The sequence below is a fragment of the Neomonachus schauinslandi genome, chromosome 8 (assembly GCF_002201575.2).
Source record: "Neomonachus schauinslandi chromosome 8, ASM220157v2, whole genome shotgun sequence".
NCBI lineage: Eukaryota > Metazoa > Chordata > Mammalia > Carnivora > Phocidae > Neomonachus > Neomonachus schauinslandi.
The window spans coordinates 12,930,842-12,954,284 of record NC_058410.1 but is presented as its reverse complement, the minus strand read 5'-3'; the positions used below and the strand labels follow the sequence as shown (position 1 = coordinate 12,954,284).

The 23,443-nt window shown below is 42.2% G+C and overlaps 1 protein-coding gene across 2 annotated transcripts in view; it reads right to left on the bottom strand.

Annotated features, from left to right (window-relative positions):
- The window catches only part of CNKSR3 (CNKSR family member 3), an 84,024-nt gene that overhangs the window by 3,987 nt on the left and 56,594 nt on the right, over positions 1–23,443 (bottom strand). For both annotated transcript variants that reach the window (XM_021693698.1, XM_044917699.1), the window contains exons 3-11: positions 21,334–21,536; positions 20,736–20,823; positions 16,154–16,195; positions 13,525–13,644; positions 11,347–11,406; positions 7,041–7,109; positions 6,645–6,791; positions 3,012–3,136; positions 207–415 (exon numbers count right to left, since the gene is read on the bottom strand). In XM_021693698.1, the coding sequence (XP_021549373.1) occupies positions 207–415; positions 3,012–3,136; positions 6,645–6,791; positions 7,041–7,109; positions 11,347–11,406; positions 13,525–13,644; positions 16,154–16,195; positions 20,736–20,823; positions 21,334–21,536 (1,063 nt within the window). The remainder of the gene's footprint in view (positions 1–206; positions 416–3,011; positions 3,137–6,644; positions 6,792–7,040; positions 7,110–11,346; positions 11,407–13,524; positions 13,645–16,153; positions 16,196–20,735; positions 20,824–21,333; positions 21,537–23,443) is intronic.

The following is a 23,443-nucleotide window of genomic DNA, read 5'->3' as shown; positions in this document are numbered from 1 at the left end:
ATGCCAGGCAGAGAGTAATGATTCAACAAGACTTCGCTTTAGAGAGATGAATAAAAGTCTCATACTTAGAATTTCATTGAGGTTTATGTTTTCCTCAGATTACCCTTGAAGTCTGCCAAATTCACCCAACAGTTCCAAATAAGGAAGGGGGTGGGGGAGGGAAGGAAAAACAAATGGCAGAACAAAACAAACACTCAGAAATGTACCATAAGATGGTGTTTTCTCTCTCATTTTTGTGGGCAGAATATTGGTTTCCACCGAATACCCAGGCAACTGATCAGAATCAGCAATGGTAAATCTCCGTCTTCGGCTCTCCTGGTCCAGGAAGGAATTTGGCGACTCGGAACCCTTAGGACTAGGCAATGGCTGTTTACATTTACTGAGGCCTCCATAAAGAAAACTCCCGTTCTCATTCCTGGAAGACAGTGGGCAATAATTAAGTTGCTTACAAAGATCCTCTCCTACAGAAGAATTACAGGACAGACTTCCTCCAGCAAACACACATAAGAAAATTTGAATCCTCCTTTCCACTGGAGTAAAAAAGCATTCGTTTTTTATCTCTGTTACCCCTCCAATACACAGAAATCCTATTAGGTAAGAGTAAATAGCATGATCCTACTAAATAAAAGAAAATGACATTTTTTTTTCAGATATGTTTAAAGAGTATAAATACAGCTTTGAAAAGACGGCTCTGGTTCCCTGTACTTCTATCCTATATCTGAATCTCCTATTTATTACAGAAATCACAAGTTAAGGTATGATTGAACCATTTTTCTGATGCCCCAAGTAGTATCCTGGCCAAGATCCAGCAAAGACAGGATGTGTAATGGAGTTGTTAGGTTTGAAAATTATGTCAAAAAATACAAAGGCGCCTTTATCATACCCATGGAGAGTGTCTGTTTTCTGAACTCCGTACAGAAACTGGCAAATGTTGGATTAATGACTCCAACTTAATTCTTTCTAAATGTCAGCTTTTATAAAACTTAAAATTAATTTGAGTTGAGTCCAAGTTACCAGCTAGTTAAATTTTTTTGCATTTAGAAAATTCTCTTAGGTGATCATTGCAAAAACTACTAGACAAACTACAACATCACCTAAGTCCAAAAACAATCTGAAGATCAGCTTTGCCTGCTTGGTATTCCCAGTGAACCCCCTGCCTGTGCGCCCCCTTTTCTTTCTATGAATCCATCTCCTTCTATACTTTTAAACCTGGCATACAACTTCCCCATTCACAAAGCTCTCAAGACTCACCTCTCGTTCTCCATCACCATTTGCGTGTTTCATTCCTCAGAAGATATCCTTCACTAATGGTATGTAGGTGTGTGTGTGTATGCACGTGCGCATATGTCTTATGTGCGCATGTGTGTCCCCCGAGTAGATTAAAAGCTCCAGTTCCCTTTCCCCTCTACTATGTAGATACCCTTTTTCCTGCCACTGCTCTGTGACCCTTCACTGAGACCCAGACAAGAACATTCAGAGTTGGGGAGTTTGGGAGTGGCCTCCTGGTTTCTTATAGAACAACCCACACACTGGTCATCAGCGAAACTGTGTTCTCCGTGTGCAAAGGCAACTACTTGTCACTTTAAACACATTTAAGATCCTGTGACCACATGACTCTGGTCTGTGAAGACAGGGAAGGGTCCCATCTACCAATCAGGATGCCTCTGATCAGCTAAGGTGAGTTCTCTATGTGCTGTACTAAGTTCTGGGCAGCCCAAAGCCAGGGAGAGGAAAATGATGTTCATTCTTCCTTGTGCCCAGGGAAGAAACAGGATAGAATCAAATACTCAGCTTGAAACAAAAAACAACCAACAAAAAAACTCCCAATATAAAGTAAAATGTCACTGTTAAGTTCAGCCCGAACTTTTTCTTATGAAATATTATAGCATAATTATGTATTTCTCAATTTATTTTTGGATAGTTGACTAAGACACTGGCAGTTCTCTGGGGGTAAGAACTGCATCTGTTTTGTTTAAGATGGTGATTCAGGCCCCACACTCACTAAATGTATGTTGAATAAATGAGCCAAATTCTCTGTAAATGGGTAAATTGATATAAATAAGCCTATATTTCACACCTAAATAATCCCCTGTGGAACAGCTAATATGACTAGCCTCGTTATACCATGTACCAATTAAGAATTTATTCCATTAGAATTTCTAATAGACACACACAAACACACGCATGCACAAATACAGAGTATCACACCTCCATTCACATTTTTCAAGTCCTATGAAGAACACAACTCTCCCCGTAAAATAAAGCTGTAACTTTAACCTGCCGTATAAGAAAATTTATTACCTTCCTCCCCAGAGATGATTTTTACCTTATATGGAATCAAACTTCAGCTTCAGGGACCCCCAAGCACCCCCTTCTGATGTTCTGGGAGGAACTAGAACAATGCATTCCCAAGAGCACATGCTTTCTTTACGTAGAGTCCCCTCCCCACCAAACTACATAGTTTCAAGACCCATGAAACCTAGATCCATCCCTACACTTCCCCCTAGAGGATCACACATGTCCCCCACCCCAGTTTTAGTGAGATATAATTGGCATATAACATTGCATTTGTTTTAGGTATACAACATAATGACTTGGTATGTGTATATATTGCAAAATGATCACTGCAAAAAGTCTAGTTAACATCCATCACCTCACATAGTTACAAATTCTTTTGTTCTTGTGACGAGAACTTTTAAAATCTCTCTCTGCAACTTGCAACTATAAAATACAATACTGTTAACTATAATCACCGTGCTGTACATGACATCCCACAACTTCTTTATCTGGTAACTGGAAGTCTGGACCTTGTGACCCCCTGCACCCATTCCTCCTACCCCTACTACTCCCAGGATGACACTTTTTAAAACAACTGCAACGTCAAGGCTCAGCCCTGTCACCCCGGAGTTCATCAACTCCTGCCCTCGAAATCCTCCTCGCTTTCACAGCTCCACTCAGAATCTTCACGCACAGGAGCCAGGCATGTACACTGTGAACGGACACTGACGTACCGGGGGCAGTAGGGAACGGCCGGTGGAGGAGGGATATAAAGATCCAGGATGGCTGGCTTCTCCTTCTTCAGCGAGGTATCCATAGTGCTTTCAGGGGACTGGGTTGTCGTGGGTGGAGGTGAGGCCTGAAATGGAAGCCAGTGCAAAGGGTGGAGGTGAGATTATTCTTGGGCAACTCTCCTGCCCCAAAGCCAACACTGAGGGCCGAGGTCATTTGTGTGTTTCCAACTATTAGCAACAATTCAATTTGTAGTCTTTGAGACACTCAGAATTAATTGGGAGTTCCAGAAAACTAGATGCACAGGAAGAAGTAGAGGCTTGGGGGTAGGGGGTGGAAGGCGCCTGGGTGGCTCAGTCAGTTGGGTGTCTGACTCTTGGTTTCGGCTCAAATCATGATCGCATGGGTTGTGGGATCGAGCCCCTCATCAGGCTCCGTGCTCAGCATGGAGTCTGCTCGAAAGATTCTCTCCCTCTGCCCCTCTTCCCCACTCACCTGTGTGTGCCTGTGCACTCTCTCTCAAGTAAATAAATCTTTAAAAAAAAGGTAGAGGCTTGGGAGCCAGGTTAGAATTCTAGCTCTGAGCAAATCACTGAAATACCCATCCCTCAGTTTCCTCCTCAAAAAACAGGCATCCTGATGGTACCTCTTGATAGGGCTACAGCGCAGATTGAACGAGTTAGTTCGTACAAGTCACTAACGATGCCATCATGGACTAGGAGCATGGGCTTGGGACTCCGTCCGGGGGCTAGCCTGGCTATAGCTCTCATTAGCTGTGTATCTCTGAGCAAACCACTTAACTTCTCTGTGCCTCATCTATAAGATGGGCATAAGTGGGGACAAGAAGAGCACCCACGAAGGGTGAATTAAGTGACACATGTCACAGGCTTAGCACACTGCTTGTCACATAGTAAGTACACAACCTTATGCTGTTTAATTTAGTATTATATATACACACATCCATACAAGTTAACTTTAAAAGTATAAAGTCCTTACAGCTTAATTATGTTATTGGGCTCAAAGGACCTATTTTTAAAAATCTTGTGTGAGACCTTCAAATCTTATCTCTTCTATAGACGAACAATGATGACACACTTTCTGGTGGGTAAAGGAATCGTGAGGAAATCCCAGAGTTGAGGCATGGAGACGTCTGGTGATGGCCAGTTGGGGGTGGGGGGGGACATGAGAACTGTGCCTGGCCCCTGGCACCTCAAACCCTATCCAGCCTGGATGGTGATCAAAGACCCCAAAGGCCCCCCCGAAATGAGACCATGAGCTAGATTTTAAGGACTGGAATGTACTGTTTTAGGGGGAGACCCCCAGGCTCAAGAGAAATGGGGGTTTAGTCTTTAGTCTCCCGTGACATCATCCCTACAACCTGGATGTCGGCCACTAACACAGTCCACTCTACTCAGTACGGAACTGACCAACACCTCAATCCGCCAACCTTGAACAGTGTCTGAAAACACAGGGCCGGGAGGGAGGCCCTCCGCAAGTGCTAACAGAAGTAAAGTACGACACTGGCACAGAGTAAGCGCTCTCCAAAGACTCCAACACTGATGATGGCGGCTGTAAAAGATCTCCCGTTCACCAAGATGGTGGCACCTTCTCAGGGACAGGCCACATTAATGGTGTTGACAAGAAGGAAAGAAGCTCCCTCCCATAAGAGGTGGGTGCCCGGGCATGAAGCCTGGAGAATGACACACAGCAATGCCCAGGCAGTGTTGGTGCTCCAGAGTTTAAATTCTGAAAATATCCTGGATGCATCGTGAGAACACTTGGTAGCTAAGCTAAAAAAAAAGGCCTCTCAGTTGTGATGGTGGTTCTCTCCCTTGGTCAGAAGCAAAACGAGGTGTCTCCTCCCTCACCATCATCTGCTCCCCAAAACTACACAGTTAGTGGGACTTGGCAGGAAGGTGGACAAAGCCAGAGAGGAGGGAAGCATGTCCTTCTTAAGTGAATTTCCAGAGGTGAAGGGACTAACTCTAGCCTGTACTTAAAAATAACTTTCACTTACCACCTGAACAACACAGCCACTTGAATCTTCCTCCCTCACTTCAAACTCAATGATGCTCAAAAGACCCACCGTCTCTGCCGTCCCTGACTCTCTAATTTCTGTCACTGGTATCACCAGCCAGGTTCACAGTCACATTTCACTCCTGCCTTGCTTGCCTTCCTCATCCCTTAGCCCAAAGCCTTTACTTTTAAGATTTTGTTTATCTATTTGAGAGAGAGAGAGAGAGAGTGTGTGTGTGCATGTGAGAGAGAGAGAGCCCAAGCAGGGGGAAAAGCAGGAGGAGAGAGAGAAGCAGACTCCCCACTGAGCAGAGAGCCCGATGCGGGGTTCGATCCCAGGACCCTGGGATAATGACCTGAGCCGAAGGCAGATGCTTAACCAACCGAGCCACCCAGGAGCCCAGCCTTCTCTCACAGTAAATGCTAATAATTAGGAGTGAGGTTTAGAAAGATTAAATACTTTATCAGAGGCCCCATAACTAGTAAGTGGCAGAGCTGGGATTTGAACTGGAAAAGTTTAACTCCAAGCCCCCCGCCCAACCACTATGCTGTGCTGCTCCATGAGTCTTTTTCATGCTTCTTCCAAATGACCTCTTAACATGAGTCTTTCACTGGACTTGCCCCATCACAGTTGGAGTGTGATTGATATTGTTATTATTTAAGAGATGATTATTTATAGGAACTGACTTCTAAACCATGTGTTAATCAGTTATTATTTAAGAAGTGATTTTAATTATGTGCCCCTCCTTACTCCATATCCTGTTATTTATTTTAACCCCCCCCCCATTAAGGTACACATGTAGGTGTATTTCCAATGCTCTATGCATCACCACGGGTCCAAACTGATAGCCTGAGATGGCTACCATTCCTTCCATTCGAAGATGAACAGTAATGTGGCAGACAGTTTCATATAAATTGCAATCTCAATCTTAAAAAGGGGTATTAAGATGTCATTGCTTTTTATTCATGATTTAAGAAATAAACACTAAGGACCCATGGTATCAGGAGGGGGTTTGGTCCCTGAGCACACTCCACCCAAGTGTAGGCAATAAAGGAGTGTACTGTTCGTATAGAATTATACAATACTATACAGTCCAATACTGTAAGTCGGTCTGCTTTTGATTATCACCCAAGGCTGCCAGGTCTGAACTAAACAATGCGGTGATACCACTCCCCACTGTGTGGATTATTCCCACCGTCCCTACTCCTGCCTTGGCAGGACTTCACCTGCCAAGGCAGGGGTTAGTCTCTCCACGGTTAGTGCTCAAACTGGGTACCGTCTGATGTGTTTGACAGGAGAGGGGAAAAGGACCAGAATGAACTTTCTGCAGTGATGACGATAGCCACTGGCCACACGAGGCCACCAAGCCTCTGGAATGTGGCTAATGAGGCCGAGGAACTGGACTTTTCATTTTAATTATTTAAATAGTCACACATGGCTAGTGCAAAATCTAGAATGTGTATTTTCACTGAAGTAGAACTAGAGAATGATTCTGCATACACAAACTCCTGAAACCAATCATCTTCAGATGGTAACTGTTCTTTCTGGAGACAAATCCCATCCTCGACACGGTTAATGAGTGGCTGGCAGAGAAGGGTTTACAACCAATAACGGATACCTGCACCAGGGGCGGTCTCCACCGGAGGTTTTTCAGGGGAGCAGGGGTAAAGTTGAAAGAACCCGTGGGGCGCTTTTTAAGCAGTAATACGACTCCTGTAGGATTCTCTCTTAATTTTCTCACCAGATTTTTCAGTTGCCATCCCACCTTCAGAGAAAGAAAATGAGAAGGGACTCACTTGTGAATTATCAAAAATCAAATCTATGAATTTATTTCAAGGAAATCATTTGTGAGCAAATAAGCAGATACCAGTATGTTTATCTTAGCACTACCTAAAACTATGGAAAATTGGCTAGAAATCGCAAATTTAAAAAATTCAAGCAAAATGGCTTTGGATTTAGTTAAAAGTTCTAGAGGGGAATATTAAACGTCTTAAGTCTCAACGAACAAACTCACCACAGTTTGCTGATTAACCTGAATGACTTCATCACCAGCATGAATCTTCTGAGATCTATCTGCAGGAGACTATTAGGAACAAACACAGAGACCAGTCTTATTTTTTAAATCTTCTATTTCTTTCTGCTTCTATTTCTTCCTCTTTCTTTCTTCTGCAGACAACGAGCAATGGAAATATAATTTTCTCAAAAACCATTACACGGTGCACTTATGAGACGATCCCAGGATGACACAGTCTGCAGAGCCTGGCATGGGGGTGGGCACTCACGTTCCCTACTTGATGAATGGTCGGCTGTTCCAGACCACCTGTCAGTTACAATAGCCGGGTCCATCTAACCCATCAGGAAAAGCGGGACACGCTGTTGACACAATGAACTGATAAAAAAAAAACCTTTGGTTCATCTAAAAAATACCTTATGTAGATCCCTATTAATAATTAATCTTGTAAAAGCTGACCAACTGCTTAACACATAAAGACCATCACTGTAACAATGTCATCCTATCTCCTTTTAAGCAATTATTAAAATGAAATCTCATCTACTCAACCTTGTTTTACGAATTATCACAATGCTATTAGCATAGAAAAATGGTGACAATATAAAATGTACTTCTTTAGAGAAAACGAATTTAAATTTTTGTCATTTTCAGATTGAATTGAAAATGAAATGTGTTTTCAGTATCAGAAGTCCAGATTCTGATTCCCCCAAATAATACGTTGCTACAAATCTGCACATATATAAATATATATATATATATATATATATATATATATATATATAGCTCTCTCTCCACATGTGTGCATATAAATATCTAGATATAATCTGTCTGTCAAAATTTTGTCCACAATATTCTGTTCAATTAATGAAACTAGCACTCTCTACGTTTAAGGTATTTCCTATGAGCAAAAGCGAAGAAAAGGATAAACCCTTGATTTCAAATTACAATCTGTTATCTAGGCTGGAGTATTTTATTTTATTCAGCCAGTTACTTATGTAACTTATGTAACTGGCTGAGTCTTCAGACATATTTATAGTTATTTAAAAAAAAAAAAAAACAGCACCCCTGAACACAGGAGGGCAGGAACCAAACCCAAGACATTCTTGGCTGAATCTTCTCGCTCAACTGTTGGGATAGGCTCAACCAGAAATGAGCAAGCAACATTAAACTGTAGAAACAGTCCCTCTGATGCATCTAAACCCAGTGCAAGGCGCAGGTTAACTGTGAGAGTTACTTTTCAAAACATTTAACCTGCCACTATAACAACCAGGGGTATCTTCCCTGAGAGACCTGCACTGTGGGTACCTCATCCTCAGGGAAATGGTCTACCTCAAATCTCTTTCTCTTGAGGCACTTAAAGAAAAAAATCGAATGTGTCTAGGCTCCTTTTTGCCCCTGGGCATCAGATGCTTAACCCATAGCTACAGACCAATTCTGGTAAGTCCGATCAGAATCAGTCCAGCCCAGATAATCTTCCTGGCTGGGGATTCATTTAAGGTAAGCTTCACTTTATAAAAGATGACCCTGAGGCTATAAGAAGTTCTTGTTTATGGATGTGCAATCTTAAAAACCAAGCCTAAATGTCCTGAATTGACTTTCCTTCTTAGGAATCCTCAAGCATTCATTTCTCAAATGTCCTACCAGGTGATTAAGAGATGTGTTTGGCAGAACACTGGTAAAGAGACAGCTTGATACCAAAATTCTTCCTGGGGCAGTGACTCTTGCCTATCTTCACCATGAGCCAGACTACTGAAAAATGATGCTTGTTCTGGTTTTCTGCAGAAGGGTGATGACCTGGAGAAGAATGCATCCATTCTTTAGAGGCTAATCTAATTCCCACATTATCTCAGAGGTGGGGAACAGAAGTATGGATGGGATCCTGTCAAGGTGTTGAACAACATCAAAAAAGAAGTCATAGAGAATTACTAGATACTGTTAGGCTGACCTTGGAATGATCCTGACTTCTCAGGTAACCTCCCCCCAGAATGGATTGGAGGCCTAAGATGACCTGCTATCATTGCTTCAGCCTGGAGTCCAAGATAAATATAGGGAATACAGTGGGTGATTTCCATCCACTACCACCCACCACACTAGGCTTCCATTAAAACACTCTGATTCTGGGAGCGCCTGGGTGGCTCATGGACTCTTGATTTCGGCTCAGGTCATGATCTCGCCCTGCATCAGCTTCCTAGCTCAGCGGGGAGTCTGCTTGAGATTCTCCCTTCTCCCTCTCTCTCTGCCCCTCCCCCTGCTTACACTCTCTCATTCATACATACATACATAACTAACTAACCAACATTCTGATTCGAAAGTCACAACAACCTGAAGTGCTAGCTGGAAGGCTGTCCCGGAGCTGACAGCTGGCATTTTCTACTGCCATTTAAGTGTAAAATATCCAGCATTTAGGGTAAAATACCCAGATTAAGCCCTTGAGAAGTACGCTCTTACCTAACTTCCCACCCCCCTCTGTAAGATTTAGCAAGTGTTTAGCACATTCCAGGTACTCGGTGAACACAAGCTCAGTGATCAAAAAGAATGAGGGGCATTCTCAAATGGATTGCCAGATGGAATAAGATAAGTTTTCCCCTTTTTGCTCTTTAACAAGATGGAAACCACCTGTCCCTAGGATGGCTTCTGTATCATCCTGCATGGTATCAACTACATCCAGGTAAACCCCGAACCTCTCATCCAGTCTTATTGAGTCTGGCAGGAATGCTAGGAGATGTATCCTTGCATTTGACATTTCACTTCATTCAAAAGCAGCTTGTTTCATCTCTCATTCAACTCTCATCCTTAAAACCAAAGGATGGGGGCTGGTTTGAGGAGGAGAAATCTGTGTGCCTTCTAGTAGTAACAGGATGGTGAACTATACGCTTATCCAAGATGAAAACTGCTTTAAGAAGACCAGTGAGAGTCTGCAACCACACAGGTCTGGCGGTTAAACAATGTAATCACTAAATTGCTGGACTCAAAACTTCCACTCTTTAAAACCTGAAATGACCTTCACCGTCCCTCTGAATCCAACCAACTCTCAAACAATGCACTGAGTGGTCCTCATTCTGCTTGAGCTGAAATATGCTCAAGAATCTGACAAGAATGAGGGATGAACCGCGTAATGAGTTACGTGTTTTCTCTTCTGCACCATCCTTGACCTAAAAGCAGAACCTCCCGTGCAGTTATTGCCTATCAGGTGATGTGCTGTAAAAATTCCTATCGTTTCTCAGTGCATTTTCACGGTAGCCTGACAAAGGAGTCTTAAAGACACCACCATCTTCCACTCATTCCTCGGCCAGAACCGCACACCATATTTAAAATTCACTGACTGCCTTCAGCAACGCCATTTCTTTCTTGCTACAAAAATCAAGTTTATGTCACAAGCCCTCATCAAAGATCATGCCATTTTATTTTATCAAAAGACCCAGCAGCTCAAGTTTAAAATTCAACACGTATTTCCACCAGATTAGAGAAGGAGTTACCAAATTTCCTTCTATTTTTAGGAATTATTTCCTCTGGTCTTAGTTGATTAAATAGCAGATTAGTTCCACAGACACATGCTTCTTTCATACAGATCCAGGAAGCTATTCAAACATTTTTAGCTTCATATCAATGTCATCAAAAACTAGCCATATTGTAGGTTGCAAAAAGAAAGCATTCAATTAGCTCTACTTTTTACAAATTCAAAATGTTTGAGGGGCTCAAGAAAAACCTTTCAGGGAGCAGCATTTCCAAAAGGAAGTTAACAGTATACAAAGACTCTCACAGTAGAAGCAGCCCTGCTTTTTCTATTTAAAAGATCAGGGGAGGAAAAAAAAAAAACTAAATTTCAATATCATGCCAAATATGACAAAACACAACTCTATAAAAAGAATCTACATTGTGTAAAAATCCCAAAATAGCTGCTTTGGTGATACATCTAAATTCCATTAAACAACAACAAAAAACTGTATTTTACACATATGGCTACTAATTCCAGTTCTTGTAAAAGTAGTTTTTCAACCACAATGAGATCATTGTTTTTAGACTTATGGGTTAACACTTCCAGGGTGCAAAAGGAATAATTAACAAGGGTGGGGGGTAAAAACTGGGCAAGGTATGTGAACAACAGCAATAAAAGACAATTTAAATAATAAATTTCCAACAGCTGGTGATAAGCAGCATGCTAGCAACAGAAATAAACAAAACAGCACCCACGCTCTCACTGCAGATAATAAAATATGATGCACACGTTTGAACGAAAAGTATAAGGACTGTGTGTCACATTTGTTTAAACACATAATAGCTTTTACATTTAACGGATAGGCGCACTTACGTTCTCTGTGGTTCCAGTAATCACGTGCAATCCATCATAGGTTGATTTGATGTACATGCCCTAGAGTGAGTCACAAACATATTAACTCATTACTCCAACATTTACAAACATAGCCGCCAGGGAGACTTCATCTTATAAAACATTAAAGGCAATCCCTTCAGAACAATGCTCATTTATTTCTAAGCCTCCTGAAACACTGGGAAACCAGAGCCAAGGAGCAGTGACGGGGAGCTAACAAAGGGAAACACTCATGAAGGAAATAAGGAGCCAGATCTCTCTGGTATTATAATTTGTGTACCAGGCACAGAGAATTTTGCCATAACTCTGGGGACTCAGAAGATACCTTCTCAGACCTGCGGAATGAATGAGGCATTTCAAACGAGGACCGTTCTCTCCTGACCATCTCTTTGCCTGGTGACACAATATATTCAGACAAATGGGGGATCAGCAGTCATCGTGGGTGACTTGTTTAAGCCACTAACAACCCAGACCAGGATATATGAGCAAAGATTATTAAGCAACACAACACAGGGCGTACGTCAGAAACAGACACCCCTCCATCTTAAGGGAAGCGTAAAGACAAACTCACAGGTGAATACCATACCGTGGAGGAAACATTTCCACTGTTTGATGTATCACATATAAAAAATTTTTATTAAACTTTTATAAGATGGGGGGAAAAGAGCAAAAAGTCGACCGGGCAAAGAGTAGTTGCTCGCTCTGGTATCAAATTTGCAGTAACATAGATCTTCCTCAGAAATCATTTTGACCCGGAACTTGCCCTGGTCAGCAACCTACACCTCTCTGTAATGAGACTCTCATCAAATGCTAACACCTTCAAGGATCTCCCCATTCCTCTCCTTTCCTGTTTCTTTCATTCACAGAGGAATCCGCTTGTCCCGACCTATGGGGCTCCTCCTTCCAAAGCATTTGCTCATATAACTTTACCATCTGAAACAGCAAGTCCACTTCTGCCCACTTGGGGCATTTCTCTGCCTTAACTTTGAGCCATAACTATAAACTCACCTCCAGAAGTCTTCCCTGCTTAATCTACCATAATCCATCATTTACTCTGAAGCCGAGACGTCTCAACACGTGTACTTCTACGTACTAAGACTGTGAACTTACCGATATTCAGTTGATTTTTGTTTTCTCGAGAGCAGAGGCTACCTTCGTGTCTCCCCACAGCTACCTACCCACTGGGCCTTCCTCCTCCTCCTCCTCCTCCTCCTCCTCCTCCTCCTCCTCAGGGCCGGCACCAGTACCTACACAGCCCCCAGCCGCTGAGGCCCTACACTCGTCTACTTTAATACTCTCGACACCTCTGTGGGGCAGTAATGATACCGTTCACGTCCGTCAGATGAGGAAACCCAGCTCTCAAGCTCAAGGGGCCTCACAGTTTCTCCGCTTCAATCTCAGCAAATGAATCACGCCCTAGGCAGGCGAGGTACCGGCAGATCCAGGTATTGAGGCACAGATGCTGGAAGCCAGGAATCTACCTGTCTGTATGCTCAGGGCCTGTGAGTACAGGGCTCATCCAGCTCTGAACTCTTTTCAAAGAAATCATGCCGTTCCTCCATCTCTTCTCACATTCATCCTAAGTGCTAATATAAACTTTCAGAGCAGATGCTGTTTTGTACCCAGCGACCATCTTTCCTTTGTGTAAATGTTTTATATCTCCTTACATGGCTGAGTCTTAAAATAAAACTGTTAAGACAATTCCTTCAAGATATGAGAACACAGTTCAAAAACTGTATTTATTTTTATACTTTGAAGACATAAAACATATCAGCAGCTCGAGATGGCAAATTCCTAACTACATAATGGAAGACAATCTAATTTAATTCTATTCAGAATCATAGTAAAGCAATAAGGAATCAGGAAAAAAAAACTTTAATAAATTAAGATATGTTATTGTTTGAAAAGAAAACAAGTGTTTCGGGCACTTGGGTGGCTCAGTCAGTTAAGTGTCTGCCTTCAGCTCAGGTCATGATCCCGGGACCAGGTATCGAGTCCCACATCAGGCTCCCTGCTCTGCAGGGGCTCTGCTTCTCCCTTTGCCCCTCCCCCCACTCATTCTCTCAATCTCTCTCTCTCTCTTCCAAATAAATAAATGAAATCTTTAAAAAAAAAAAAAAAGAAAGAAAGAAAGAAAACAAGTCTTTCTAGAATTCTTACCAGGCCTTCCCCAGGTTTAACGTTCGGCAAGTGAACCTCCTCCAGACACGCACACTGGCTCATAACAGGATCCGTAGTAGATCGTATTGTTTTGTCACAGATACCATTTAAAACCTTGACCTCAAGGTTGGGAGAGGCAAATAGAAAAGGTTCAATCATTAACCAAGTTTATCTCAAGCTGAATTTTAAAGATAGGCACTTCCCTACAATCTTCAGCTCCGGTCAGCAATCATTTTAATAATTCTACTCCATGAAGCCAAGGGATTTGGGCTTCGTATTTGCAATCGCTGGAAATGGGCTTTGTTTAAAGAGTGCAGCTCTTCCAAGAATTACGGCCACTGAAGAGCAGACGGTGTACAGAAACCCCCGTTTGGCAGTCGAAGAGAATCACCTCTTCCCAGCCGTCTGCATAGTGTCTTAGCAATCACTCACATTTGGTGCATATCAAACACTCACAAGGTTAAAAAAAATTTTTTTGTGTCTAACTGCTTTTTTTTAATAGATTTTATTTTTAAAGTAATTTTGGGTTTACAGAAAAACTGAGCATAAAGTACAGAGTTTCTCTAGACTTCCTTCCCCACCCCAATTTCCAATAATACCTATAACACAGCTAATAAGAACAAGATATAAAGAACATTTTGCATTAGTATGGCACACCTGTTACAACCAAGGAACCAAAACTGGTACCTTATTATCAACAGAAAGTCCACAGTTTCCATTAGGGTTCACTTTTTGTGGTGTACAGTTCTACAGGTTCAACAAACGCATAATGTCATGTATCTACCACTATTGTACCATAGAGACTAGTTTCACCACCTAAAAACCCCCCGCTTCACCTCTCTCACCCTCCCCACAATGAACCCTTGGCAATCACTGATTTACTGTCTCTGCGGTTTGGCTTCTTCCAGAATATCAAATAATTAGAATCTTACAACATGTAGCCTTTTCAGACTGGCTTCCTTCCTTTGGTAAGGTGCATTTAAGTTTCCTCCATATCTTTTCATAGCTTTATAGATCCTTTCTTTTTATGAATAATATTGAATATTCTGAATATTCTGAATAATATTCTATTGTCTGGATGTGCCAGATTATACAGTCATCTACTGGAGGACATCTTGGCTGCTTCCAGGTTTTGGCAATTATGAATAAAGCTGCCACCACATTCTGTACAGGTTTCCGTGATCAGGTAAATACCCAAGGGTCTAACTGCTAGATCGTAGGGTAAGAGTACGCATGGTTTTGTAAGAAACTGTTGCAGTGTCTTCCAAAGGGGCTGTACCATTCTGCATTCCCACCAGCAATGAACAAGAGCTCCTACTTCTCCAATCCTTGCCAGCATTTGGTGTTGTCATGTTTTGGATTTCAGTTATTCTAATAGGTGTGTAGTGTTGTCTCACTATTGTTTTAATTTGCAATTCCCTAACGAAACATGACGTTGAACACCGTTCCCTATATTCATTTGTCAAATGCCTATCTTCTTTGGTGAGGCGTCTGTTCAGATAATTTGCCCCCTTTTTAACTGGGTTTATTTTCTTATTATTGAGTTTTAACAGTTCTTTGTATATTTTGGATACAAGTTCTTTATCTGATATGTGTTTTAAAAATACTTGTTCCCAGTCTGTGTCTTGTCTTTTCATCCTCTTAACACTGCATTTCATGGAGCAGAATGTTCCATCTCAAGGAAATCTACCTCATCAGTTTATCTTTCATGGATTCTATCTTTGGTGTTGTATCTAAAAATTCATTGGCAAACACAAGGTCAACCTAGATTTTCTCCTGGTATCATCTAGGAGAGATACATAGATTTGTGCTTTACATTTAGGGTGTATGATCTTTCTAGTGATGGCTCACATTCTCTGACCCCAAACGTTGACAAGGTAAAATTTTTGAGACACGAAGATCCTTAGTAAGTGGTCTCCGTGTAGAAATAACCATGGTTATGTGTGGTGGTTTCCTCCAGTTAGATTCATCTAACCTTTCAAAATTAAGCCACCAAAGAAATCAGGAAATTCCAAAGAGGGATTTTTTTTTCCCAAGGGGGAGAATCCAAGAAGTGACACTTATTACATTCCCCCAATTTGTTTAGCCTCCCTATTTATGGAAAATATATTTATAGCTGTTTCATTGCTAAATTCCTCAACATCAGTGGGAGGAAGGCCTTATCAAAAGAGCACAGGCCAGCTTATGTCAAAGGGAGGAAGCGATGATGAATAGTCACAAAATCTCTTTAAACAATCACAGCACATTCCCCCCTCCTCCATCATAAGGTTTTTGCCAAGGATTTTTTTTTTTAATCAAAATGTTCCTCAAGTGAAATCTACAGATCGGTGTACTCCTGATTAATAGGCTAGCTAGTAATTTAAGTGTAATTGTACCTAATGAAATGTTCGGAGGAGACAGGGACCCCCATTTACCCAAGCACAGGAATTTTCACAGTAGTCATTTTCTTGTTATTAAATAACTTTTATTCTTCCCTTTTGACCTAAATTAATAGACTCAACTCCCAAAAAGCCAGTATTTCAAAGTATATCCTGAAGGAATTAGCCACAGAGTTTTTGCTTGAATTGATGTTGAGTCCCACTGGTTTGGGGAAAGGAATTTTACAGTAACTTGTAAAAAGTATACTTACTACAGTTAAAACTTTATCCTCCATTTCTGCTACAAGGCAATCCTAAAGAAGGAAAAAAGAAAAAGAAAACCGTAAGAGCTAGAAACTTCCAAAAACTGTTGGCTTAGCTCTATAGGTACTTCCTGGAGCCCAAGAGGGTCCTTCTTCGCCCTGCAGCCCAAGGAGTCCTGCACTGAATACAGAGGGTACAGAGCGGGGCCAACTCCAACTCCTCCCAAGGCTCTGGTTTCTCCTGACCGAAGGAGCTTATCATCCAAGGAACGCATTTGACCAATTATTTAATCAGAAAACCTATGAAAAAATAACTGAACTGAAATCCACCGACCATCTAGACAGGGCAGAGAGTAGTAAGCCAGAAGTCAAGTCCAAGAAACCTGACAATGGCTCCCAAACATGACCCCGCACTCAGCCAGCCCTTGGCCAACAAGCCAGGAATCTTTTAGCTCTGGGCCTGCCTATAAGAATAGCTTTCAAATAAGGGCTTCAGTAAACGTAGCCACAGAAGTTTATTTTAAGCACCACTGAGATTAAATCAGATATCTCAGTCCTTAATAAATGAAAAAGGTTCAACAAAACATTCATTAACACGCTGCCAAAAAAGTGGTCTTGAGGTATGCTACTGATGACATTAAATAAAGGGCTGGAATGCAAAGCATTATTTACTCAGCTTAAGAACAAAAGACTCAGAACTGTACGAACCCAGTTGGCTGATTATAGGAGTCACCATTGTCCTGTCTAAAAGTGGTCACAGTGAAGCCACCGACGTCAAACTCTCACAGTTAACCTTCTAGAACTGGTCTACAGCAGAGGTTTCCCATCTACGTGGCAAAGTATGCAGAAAAAAAAGGGGACTCGATTCTTTAGACTTTATTTTGCATCATTAAGTCTGATCCCAAACTAGGACATCCTAATTATTTCATGTACATGAAAGATATTAATCAACTCTGTTGGAATTGTCACAGATTTTCACTTCAATCAAAAGTCATTTGAGGTCATTTTTCTACTACCATTGTGGGGGTGGGGGTCGGGTTAGAAATGTACGATATTCTACCCTATAGGATTTTGTAATCAGATTTTCAGTGTCTTCCTAAAAAAAATTCTCTACTAGATTAAAAAATGTGGGAAAACAATAATATTCCACTGCTCCCAAAATTTACACTGATTCTCAGGAAAAGAGCAGCCAAGTAAGAACACACTTAAAAAAAGAAATTTAGAAATGTATTTTTACATGCATGAATCTGATATAAACTCAAACTACAGGAGCAACTTCTGTAAAATAGAATAATCATAGCTTAAAAATGTGCTGCTGCTTCTCCTTCTTGTGCACAGAACTAAACCATCAACTACCACGACGAGTCAACCTCTATTAAAACCATCAGAAAGACAGAATTATTAAATAAATATCAATTATAGCAAACAGAATACGTATGCGGTCTTGTGCTAGAAATAAAACTAATAATATGTGTTTATGACTTTTCATTACAAATCCCAAAATGATGTGAGCCCTGTCACCCTCATGAGATAATCACCCGCAGACAGAGAGCTCCTCTCGATACACCAGGGCCCACGATTCGAGATGGCTGTGGGCCCTCATGGTTCCTGAGACTTGACTCCCTGACAGATCCAAGAAGCCGCCAAGAAAATGGGCTCCCTGCAGCGTTGGAACCAAGGCATGAGAGGGGCTCTCCTGCCTCCCAAAATTGTTCCAGTCAGCATGTGAAAGAGCTCCCTTTTTACCTTCCGCCACCATGAACGTGGGTTCCCACACCCGTTCCTACTGGGAGGAAGCAGCTGCAGGCATGACTTCATGTTGTTTGGCATAAAGGCAATGGAATGGGAAAAAGAAGTTCTGGAACCGAGTCACCCCTCAGGAGCCAGACAGTGGGGCTGACCTCTGTCACATTCCTTGGTCACCCAGATCAGCAGACCAGCCTGCCTGGCAGGGACCCCGCCGGGGCCACCATCGGATGCCCCTCCCCTCCACGGCTCTTCCTCATTCTACCTTCAGCAACCTGTCACCCTCTCCGGGCTGTGTCTCTTCCTCTGTAAAGCGGGCATGATAAACCCCAGCTCCGAGATCTGCCGAGAAGTCAACACGGTAACAGGTGTCAAAGATGTCGCATGCACCTGAGACACGACCAGCACTCAATAAATGTTCTCGGGGCTTCTTCCTCTGCTTCCGTGGCCACTTCACTTTCTGTTCAGTCCTCCTGGGCTTTCTATTGCTCATTCCCCCCTTTTTTCCCCCAGTGGAACTCTGGTGCCTGCCCCTGCCATTTCATCTCTCACCACTGTGACTGCACTTTTCATGTCATCACAACTTCACGAGGACACACTGAAGGTACAGAGCCCAACGCCTTCCCACCCCAGTTTCCTTCGTCCGAGGTAGAGCTTAAAAACTGGACGGGAGCTCTATCCGTGGACTTGGCATGGGACAGCAGCTGAGGCACGCTTACAAGAATGGTGCAGGCTCCTCACAGGGGAAACAGCAGCAACTCTTCACCCTTCAGATCAGGAGACGGACACATCATCCTTCAACAGAAGGATGCAGACAATGTGACAAGAAAGAGGAGGGCAGACGGCAACACATGGATGAGAGAAAGGAGCAGAAGGCCAAGCAAATGCCTGTCCTCACAGACGGAGACGAAAGGAATAAAGACCCAAGGAGAACATGTTCCTTGTCACAGGAAAAGAAGGACACAACTTTCATTCCTTCAATTTCCCAGAGAAAAGGAATAAATGGAAAAGACGGGTTTCTTCCAGAAAAGTCAAGAGACCTTCTGCCAAGAAGTTTTGAAGAAGGGGGAGAATCTGTACGTCCCCTTGCTGGAAGAGAGCGTGAAGTCTCCTGGCTCGTTCAGTCTTGTGGCTGCCATCACACGGCACATAGAAAAAGGCGTTCGGCTCATTCATCAAGTTTGTTATTTCTAATCTGTGTGCACACAAATAGTCCACTTGCCAAGGCACCTGTGTTCTCTAATCGCTAAAGACAACGTATGTTCACAAGAGCTAAACATCTTTCTCAATCTAAGTCCATAAAATGATATTCCCATATATATTCATATTTTGCCAGTCTCCATCTTTAAAAATCATTCAAATTTAAATAAACAACAACAAAAACCAACAACAGAAAGAAAAGAGCAACATACTTGTCAACTTCCTCTCCTTAAACCATCAAATTTGTTTCCAGAAAACCAGTACAAGGCGTGATTTTTTATATTTCCTACTATATGCTCTTATTTCTTGTGGGCACTGTGCTTTACATATATTACATCTCATTTAATCTTCATACCAATCTTTTGAGGTAGATATTATTATTTTAAAATAAAATATTTTACATTATTTCTCTATATCCAATTTTACACAAATACATACATGTGGTCCCATAATATTCTTTGTAAATGAAAGAAGTGCTTCTTTTCCTTCCTGGGGTGGAGGGGGCTTGGCTCCTATGCTCCATCCCCACTTCTCTCCCTGACAAAGTAAACCCAACTTTTCTTCCAAATTGCGTACTGTACTTACTCCTTCGTACACAGGCTTTTGGATGTGTATTATAAATACATATATACATACACTTCCATATTGGGGGGGGTTCACCATTTGTCATTATATTACACTTTTTTTCTTTTTTTCTTATTCAGTAATAACTTCTATAAATCCTGCCAAATCATCTGGTAAGGTAAATATTAGTATTCCCATTTTACACACAAAAATTATAAGGTTCCTAAGTTTTAAGTGACTTGTCCAAGGTCCCAGGGCTAATTAGTGGTAGAGGTAGGATTTGAACCTGTGGCTATCTGTCTCTGAAGCACATGTTCAATGAGCACCAAAGGGAAAACAAAAACAATACCCCTTGTGTCCCCTAAGTTTGGGTTAAACTTCTTCCGACAAGTGACAAAGTCTCATCAGCTGATTTGTCAAAAGCATTGTCTCATTTGTTTAAACACACATTTAAAAATCACCACTTCTCATGTGCCAGGCGGTGTGAGGCCCAAAGAAGGGGCAAGTGTGATGAGGATGCTTGGCGGGCAGCCTTCTCCTGACGTGAACAGCTCAGGATCTGTACCTCCCATGCAGAGATTTTTTTCTACCATCAGTTCATAACAATCAACACTTCTGTGACTACCAGAAAAACACCCCAAGACGACGTTAAGAAGCCCATTCCCTCCAGACAAGAGTCACCTTCTCACGGAGGGTCACTCCAGCCCCATACCTAAACCTGAATTCCACCTCAATCCTTCTCATGCTCCTTCCCTCCTTAGCATTCCTTAACTTTATGTCACATAGTTCCTCCAGAGTTTCTATTTAAAAAAACTAAGTGCTCGAACAGTTTAGAGAAAGTACAGGCCTATTAGCTCAACTATTTTAAAACAAAAGAAGGTAATCTTCGATGTAAAGGCCACTGGTCACTTTCTAGAAACCATCTGTACAATGCATCTAACTAAAAGCCTTTCCTCTCTCCCCAATTGGGATGGGAAAAAAATGGCGAGGGGCAGAAAAGCGAAAAGCATGTGAGTCCTCTGAAGAAGAGAACAGGGCAGAGGGAGGAAACAGTGTTAAAAAGCAACAGTGACGTACTGACCTTCTGGACGGTAGTTGTCAGGTCCAGGCAAAGCTGAATGATTTTGTTCTTCGTTACTGAGAAATCCGTGATCCCTGTAAATGGAGCCCTAGAAAGCAACAAACGTTTTTTTAAAAAAGGGGGTGGGGGCACCGGGATCCCGCACGATAGGCTGAGAAGCACAGCCACACCACAGGCTGGTTTCAAAGACTGGTCATGCAACTGTTTCCTCTCAAAAACAGGGATCTGAACAGAAAAGAGACAGAGAAGTGCTAGATAAGAACACCTCAGAAAAGGAGCTAAGAGAATTCATGTCCCTTCAGAGGTCAACTGACAGCCTGCAGACCAACCAAATAATCACAAATGTTTAACCACAGTGATGCACAGCTTCAGCATGGTTCCAGGCCTTCCCCAAGGGGAGCTTAATTTGTTCCTGCTATTCACCCTTTCAGTAGCTTCCAAAGGGACCCAAAAACCCCCCACTGAGCCAGAACTCCTGCAGCGGTGCAGCGGAAGGGACAGGAAAGAGATACCAGCTCATTTCCCTAAGACAACAGACAGGCCTGTGTGCAGCTCGGGCCCTCCCCTGATCGGACAGTCGAGCGAATGCATCACTTACCGGTCCAGCCAAGCCAACAAGGCCTTAGCAGCACCTATTAGCTCCACCACAGAAGTCAGGAACTCATTGGGGGGCTTGTGGGAAGTGTTTCCATCATAAGCGGGACTTTTCCTCCGGCTACTTATGTAATTTTGTAAGTTGTGGGAAGATGCTCGCAGTTTCAGAACTAAGTTCTTCATATTATCAGTTTCCAGGCCATAATTCTGTGGAAAATAAAATCAAAGGGAAAAATTCAAGACAATCAACAACATCCAAACTCTCATAGTAACTCAAAAGCCCACTGAGCAACTTGAATAACTCCTACGACAGCCACAAAACCCTACATGATTTACCCACAGTGCTGATCTTACCCACTCCAGCCTCTTGTCCTTCCTCCAGCGTACTCCTGTCCCAGGGACTTTGTCCTTGCTAGTTCCTCTTTTCAAATGCTCCTGCCACAAATATTTGCACGAACAGCTCTTTTTTATATTTACCTACTAGCCCAAAGGTTCCCTCCTCTTTGAGGCTTCCTTGACATTCTAGAGCAAGTTCCTTAGCCTGAGCCCTACTGACATTTAAAGCCCAGTATTCTGTTTGGGTTGGGGTGAGGGGGAGAGGGAGGATTCCTGTCATCGCAAGATGCTGAGCAGTACCCCTGGCCAGTAGCACCCTCTCCCTAGTTGTGACAACCAAAGATGTCTCCAGACATTGCCAAATGCCCCTTCAGGTCACGCTCTAGCTCTCATCACCGATCTGCCACCTCTCTGAACCACCCTGTTTGGCACCACCTTCCTCCACGGAAATTTGAGGTCCAAGAGAGCCAAGTTCTGTGTCCGGCTCACATTCATACTGGCAGCACAGAAGACAACAAAGCAGCCCCTGAATGGATGAATTTCCATCAGGTGAGACTCACTTGCCCGGAAACAGCAACACTGACCAAACGTCAATTCACCTGAAATGTAATTTCCGTCTCTTGAGTTTCTCACCTGTGTTCTTTCTGGATAATAATGTTCTACTTAGGTGCTTTGAAAGAATGAACCTCATGTGATAGGTAGAGAACAAATCCCAACACCTACATCTGAGATGACTTTGAGGGGAGGAAGGATGCTTTTCTGTATTCAGCTGCATGGACATATCCCAAGTTGGTGTTTCATTATTTTAACAAAAAATGAAGATATTTCTGGGGTCTGTTATACTGTTGCAATAGCATCCCCAAAGCAAGAATGTGGTGCCCTTTAAACGTTGGGAATAAAAGAATGACCAATATTATTGAACACTTACTCTCTGCCATCTCGAGACTGGGCCAAGTGCTCAACAAGTATTATCTCAGGGAAAGAGCACACAAAGGTGGAAACGACAGGATCTCTATTTTATAGGTGAGGAAACTGAAGCACAGAGCCATTAAATAAATTCCCCAAAGTCACACAGCTCCTCCGTGAAGAGGTGGGATTCTAATGAAGGCCACCCGCAGTGAGGGCCACAAGGTTTCGATCACCATGCTGCATGATCCCCATCCACGCTCCCTGCCCAAGGGAGGACAGAAGGAGAAGACAGCAAACAGGATGGGTAGTAGACAAGGAAAAGAAAAGTGGCCAGTGGCCTTGTATCTACACAAACTAACAAGCTGCTTACCTCCCCCCCAAATTCTATCTTGACCTGCTCCATCCCCTGATGTTCAAGAAGTCAATGTTTGCATAGTAATAAAAGTTCCAAGTAATTTCTGGTGACACTGACTACAGACACTATAGCTGGGTTTTCACTGCAGTGAAATTTTCATGAAGCTTAAATTAATGTTGCTGCCTATAATAAAATAAAAAGTGCTTTTTAAAAAAATTTAGATAGACATTTTGAAAAGAGTGGAGTACAATAAAAAAATAAAAAAATAAAAATGAAAATACCTCCTCAGATCCGTTAACTGGAGGCTGTCTTTTGCAAGCTTTAAAATTTTCATAATAAATTCATAATTTCATAATTTAATGAAATAAAATTTCATAATAAAAATGAGTGTTCTGTATTAACAGTAATGTTCTATCCAAATCTCATATTCCTTCATTTTTTTCCTGTCATTTTCTACAGACTAAAATATGACATTGTCCTTCAACAAAGAAGACAAAAATACAAAGATGGATTT